The sequence below is a fragment of the Octodon degus genome, unplaced genomic scaffold (assembly GCF_000260255.1).
Source record: "Octodon degus isolate 3935 unplaced genomic scaffold, OctDeg1.0 scaffold00108, whole genome shotgun sequence".
In the NCBI taxonomy this organism is placed as follows: Eukaryota; Metazoa; Chordata; class Mammalia; order Rodentia; family Octodontidae; genus Octodon; species Octodon degus.
In genome coordinates, this window is record NW_004524684.1 from 1,374,505 (window position 1) to 1,380,582 (window position 6,078).

At 45.8% G+C, this 6,078-nt stretch overlaps 1 protein-coding gene across 1 annotated transcript in view; it reads right to left on the reverse strand.

Annotated features, from left to right (window-relative positions):
- Window positions 1–6,078, reverse strand: part of Gsap (gamma-secretase activating protein) — a 75,493-nt gene that overhangs the window by 38,559 nt on the left and 30,856 nt on the right. Inside the window, exons 13-14 of the mRNA XM_023724317.1 lie at window positions 4,731–4,808; window positions 3,134–3,211 (exon numbers count right to left, since the gene is read on the reverse strand). Of these exons, the coding sequence (XP_023580085.1) occupies window positions 3,134–3,211; window positions 4,731–4,808 (156 nt within the window). The remainder of the gene's footprint in view (window positions 1–3,133; window positions 3,212–4,730; window positions 4,809–6,078) is intronic.

Consider the following 6,078-nt stretch of genomic DNA (forward strand, 5'->3'; position numbering starts at 1 on the left):
TTAAGTTCTATTTTTTTTTTCCAGTACCAAGGATTGAACTCAGGACCTTGTGCTTGCCAGGCAAGCACTTATTCCACTGAGCTATCTCCCTGGCCCTTGACAGGGTAGGAATAGCACACAGTGGGACTTTTCTTCAAAGCATCTTCCAGTTTGGGAAAAATTCTAAAATTTAATTTCCCATAGTTGTCTGCTCCTTCTAGCCATTAGCTTTTGGTGTAAGGAACATTTAAATTGATATTCATCAAGACAACATCCACAGGCATCCTAACATTTTGGGAAGGACTCACGTATTTCCTTGCGTAGCTAGCCACTTAGAATTCACACCTGCAAGGCCCTACACTGGAGATTTGGGGATCAAGATCTGCACCTAGATTGAGACCTGGTATACAAAGAGGTTTCTTGGCAATGGGAGAGTGGAGAGAGCCTTGGCCAATCATTTTTCTAGGTTCTCAGAAAACCAGAAAATTTCACATATTAGTAGTGAATTTCGTATTTGGATTTTAAGTGAACCAGCTAGATTCCTCTAAGGAGCAAAGAAACATGCTAATTGCTGACAGCAAAGGAGATCTGTGGAAAGGGAAAGAGAATCTAATACTTTAGTTACCTGGCTTGGGTGTCTGTTCAGTCCACAGGAACTAAAGTGATGGCAACACAGATGACTGTGATCATCTAATTATCATGGCAACTTTAACAGAAAGGCACAAGGAATGCTCTAGTTGGGCGTAGCAGAGAGGGTTTGGCCAGCGATCTCAGGAGGACCCCAATCTTGACCACTGAACCATGAATCAGGGTTGTGCTATCTCACAGGCACAAGGGCATTTGGGAATTCATGAGCGTGTTCTGGATTAGCAGCTCATTGTGATAGGGCGAGGACTCCTATTGAACTTGTTGCATGGACTCTAGGGACTTGCAGTCCCTAGATGTGCTGGTCAGCCTCACAGGAAGAATGATTCTCCTCAGATCAATAGGACATATATCGTGGTAAGCTAAGTGACTACCCCTACAAGTGTTCATGGGCTACGCTGGATGTGGCGGCCCCTGGCTACATCCCTGTACTCTGGCACGCTGAGCTAAGAGGACAGCAAATTCTAGCTCAGCCCGAGGCAACTTTACAAGACCCTGTCTAGAAATAACAAAGGCTGGAGACGTAGCCCAGCGTGAAGACCCTGGGTTCAATCCCCAGCACCCAAAAAACTATAGACAAAGTAAAACGAAAAATTAGGATTCATGTGCTGATCTCCAGAGCTTGTGAAGCTGAGTGATGAAAGGGACCATGCAGGTATAGTCAGGGTCTTGAGATCAGGATAGTACCCTAGAGCATGCAGGGGGACCCAAAGGAACCCCAAAAACCCTGGTAGGAGGGAGCCTAAGGGGGACTGGGCTGCAGAGGAGACCAGGTATGGTGGCCAAAGCAGGGCAGAGCTACAGCCCTGAGCCAAACCAAACCAGCCCAAGGGGCAGGGGACAGGTGGGGGACAACCCCTTCCCTAGATCGCCAGAGGAAACCGTCCTGCCTATAGTTTTATTTCAGCTCAACACTCATTACAGACTTCTGACCTCCAGAGCTACAAGAGAATGTGCTGCTTAAAGCTCTGAGTTTGTGGTAATTGGTAAGAACAACAGGGAAAAACTGGGCCAGCCCGGAAACACCCACACTCCCTACGCTGCCTGAGCCTCAGCTGCCTCAACTGTTAAGTGGGGTACCACACCGAGCACACTTGTCATAAGGATCAAGATGCCTCAGGTAAACATTGAGCTCGTAGAACTTGTGACTTTACTTTTATTTAAAAGCATAACTCTCCTTGAGGTGGGCTTGGGATCTGGGGAGAAATTGTTAAACTCTGTTCTCTCATATTTCAATTCATATAAGTTACTTTTAACAAGATAACAATACAAGCAATTAATGGCAAAACTTATATCCTCTAAAAAGTAATACTGCTTTCATAAAAATTCCCTCTGGACCAGTTTAATCCTAGGGCACAATTCCGTGCCTGTTACGTAAAGTGAGGCCAGGAAGCAGGCGACCTGTGTGAGGCCACCGGGTGAGCCAGCGCTCCTATTACTGTCCCTCCACTCTCAAGACCGGATGAAATCCTGCCCCCGCTTTCCAAGTCACGCCCCGGGGGGTGGAAAGGAAGGCACCTTTGCCCTCGCAAAACGCTAAGTCTGTAGTGGCAAGTCTCCACACCACCGTGGCAGTGGGCTGCTGATAAGAACTGAGGCCCAGGCCCAAGGAATGCTGTTCCTCCCCCTTATCTCAGGAAGCAAGAGGGCCAGGCCTCTCTGCACCCGTTTCCCACAGGTCCCAAATCACGTTAAAATTTGCCCCAGCTGGCCCAGACAGCGTAAAACTCTGACGTCGTCAAGTAGTGCCACTCAACAGAACTGCTCGTGCCCACTTCGGATGTGGGGTCTCCCACCTCTCAGTCCTTCCCTCATACTTGCCTAACCTTGAGCGTGACAGCAGGTGACCCGGGGAGCAGGGCTGGGAAGGATATCAAGAATCAGGGGCTCTAAACTGAAACTTGCCTGTAACTGTTGAGGCCCAACCCACATGTAAGCAAGAAACAGTTCCATTACTTAGTTCTTGTACTAAACTCCATGCTCCACATGCCCTTGGGCCTGGAAAAGCAGGCTTCGTTGGGGAGAAGAGACGATACCTCCTCGTCCACTGTCCACAGTAGTCTCCTCTGATGTGCCCAAGCCTAATACCCACGCTCCAGCACATATTTACTTAGTGAAAACATCCCTCTCAAGTTGCTGCATAAATCATTTATGGGACTCACAAGCTTTTCACGATTAGCAAAAAGGGATGGACGGTTTCCCAAAGGCCCTGGCCCTCTCCATTGTTTCTCACAGGCTGACAGGGAACATGTTATTCACAGTCATCATTCTGACACCAAGAAATGACTTGCTATGGGCTGCTACCTAAAAGGTAAGCTTGCTCCCAGCCCACACGCTAACGGAGTCGATCAGGAGCTGGGCTCCAGACAAAGCCTTCTCTCTCCGCTGGGCCCTGTCTCAAGGAGGTGTGAGAAAGTGCAGTGCACTGAGAAGAAAGCGAGGCAGCGGGCGCCGAGGCACAGCCTTACTGTGAGGAGAGTCAGAGCAGGAGGCTTCTCCCCACACCCACCGAGGTTGAGGAAAGTGATGTCCTTGGTCACGTGTGAGCCACCACTCCCAGGAGCAGTGGTGAAGGTCTTTCTGTACCCTGCAGGGGCAGAACAGGAAGGCAGAGCAAGCATGTCATAAATCACCAAGCCAGGGACTCTGGGCGACACTCTGGACTTCAGTAACATAAGCCGACGCAGCATCTGCAGACTTGGAGAGCTCGCGTGGGTCTTGTTCTCCAAAGCCAGCATGGCAGTGGCCCGTCTGTGTGACTCACTGTCTAGTAGCAGTATGGGCTCATTCCTAACGTGAGACCTCAAGAGGTGGGTTGTAGGAGGAGGAAGGATCCAAAGGAACCTTCTCGATGGCCCAGGAGGCGCAGGCCATCACAGGGCTCACAGGCACACACACGCGGTCACCAAGGTCATTCAAGTTGTTGAATTCACTCATACTTTCAGTCAAGGAGGGATTAATTAGACTAATCTTGGTATACTAGGGAGTTCTTAAACTCTTCTACCTTGATCTTTAACACCAAGCTATATCCAGCCCTCCTACAGAATAAGGAGCCATGAGATTCAGCAGAAGATATTATAAATATTAGGGAGAAAATCTATCTTTAAAAATGTTAAGCACATTCATACTATGACTAAACAGATACTAATGTTGAGGAAATAAAATAAATAAATACTTCCACACTCAGGAGGCTGAGACAGGAGGATCACCGAATTTGAAGCCAGCCTGGCTAGAGAACGAGTTCAGGCTGACTCACATAGTGAGACCCTGTCTCAATAAAGGAATAAATAGGGCCGGGGAGATGGCTCAGTAGAATAAGCGCTTCCCTGGCAAGTGCAAGGGTCCGAGTTCAATCCCGGTTCCACCAAAATAAATAAATAAATACTCCTTTGCATGCTGCAGGCTAAAGCTATCAAAAGGCACCCTGTGCCCAGCTATCGGAGCAGCTTGTTGCCACATCAATATTTTGAGCCAGAGTTACATAAAAATAAGCATATTTAGGTTTGGATTATGAAGACCTATTTAGGTTTGGATTATGAAGACCTTCAAGTAAACCTTTTGTAATGGTCTGCAGTAAAGTTATAAATATGTCTTGATTAGTAGTAACTAAAAGGCAAACACACTCTAGACAAATACATCACAGGCCCAGAAGAAGCTGTAGGCCAGAACAGAAACTCATGGTATATGATGATATCTTAATGCTAATTTAATACTTAGCATTAGCTTGTTTCTTCAGGAAACATGAATTATATAGATATAGCACTATAGATTAAAAAAAAAACCTGAAAAGTAAAATGATTTCTATTACAGATTGGGAAAAGGCTATTATATAAAGATAAAATATAGGGCCACAGAGATAGCTCAGCAGTCTCAGTGCCTGCCTGGCAAGCTCAAGGACCTGGGTTTGATCCCCGTTACTGCATGCTGTGCTGGTCCCACCCCGGCACACCGAGCCCTGGCCACCAAGACCAGGTATGGTGGTGCACACCTGTAATCCCATCGCTGGGGAGGCTGAGACAGGAGGATGTCTATGAGTCCAAGCTGCACAGTGAGACCATGTACCAAATATGTAATTTAAAAAAATAAAATAAAACAATGAAAAGTACCTTCATGAAAATAAAACACTGAATATGTGACTTGTTCCCAAGACTCAGACTTCTGGCTGTAACACGCACACAAGCTTCCTAGAAGTAAGAACAAATACAATAAAATTTGAAAGAATTGGTGTCCGATAAAGAAGTTTCCGACGTCACTTACTCTTTACTACTTCTTTAGCTGTCCTGCCCCACCCGAGCTCACAGGTTATTTCCCAGACTCTAGCGGTGTTCTGCTAACAAGCTGCCGAGAATTTTCGAGCCAAAAGCTATCGAGCATGAACAATCATCAGCAGTGTCGTGTGGCCGGCTACTGAAGGCCAGCCACGTGGACAGCGACGCTCTTACACAGGAGACCGAATTCACACAACCTTTACGCAAAGCCCAACATCCTGAATATTCCAAAACCTGCAACTTTTTAAGGGTTATATTGATGCTCAAAAGGTTTGAGCTCTGTAGCGCTTCGGGTTTCTTTGTAGACATGCTGTCAGTCTGTGTACTTCTCTTCCAGAGCCAGCATTTGTGCGACTGACTGAACTCGGACACTGCCAGGCAGAAAGGAATGTGACAAAAGTGGCAGGAAACTGAGGTTACAGAGTCCCAGAGCTAACATGAAATAGAGGTGGGTCCAGTTACCACGCTACTGTGGCAGATTTGTGTTTCCTCTACTACATTCTATTAGGTTTTTTTTTTTTAATCGAATATCACATAAAAAAACCCAAGGCCCATCTTATTTAAGAAGGCTATTCAAGGACATTTGTAAACATTAGGCACCTGTGTCTATCATCTGTGACTATTTTAATGACATTTAAAACTACAGTTATTGTTAGAAGTGCATTTTATTGCAATAGCTTGAAAACAGAGAACAGAAAAGAATAACTATCCAATATAAACTGTAACAATTCTGGAAAAAATTATTATGGTTACTGGGCACACAATAATAATTCTTTAAAATTACAATAGGCTTATTTAGAATAAAAGTAACCATTCCCCAGTAACAAACAAAATAGCAATTAGAGAAGCTATAAAAGTCCCGTGGACCACTTTGACTTCTTTCATATGCAAGTGCCACGGTGGAAAAGCCTCTGGAGGCCCCGCTGGCTTCACTCCTAAACCCCGCAGCCACCTCCCAAGTGCTGGGGCCACCGGCAGCTCACCCGCTCTGCCCCTATTCTTCTGTGTTCAGGATCACAAAGAGATAGAAACTGCTAACAGAGACTAAAAATTAAAATGTCTCTGTATATATTTGTATAATATATAATACCTAGGCTATGTACTAGGGTACGGATGTATGTGTATAACACATAGTATCTGTACATTGGGGAATTGGCATATATTAGTATATGGAGCATATCTTGAT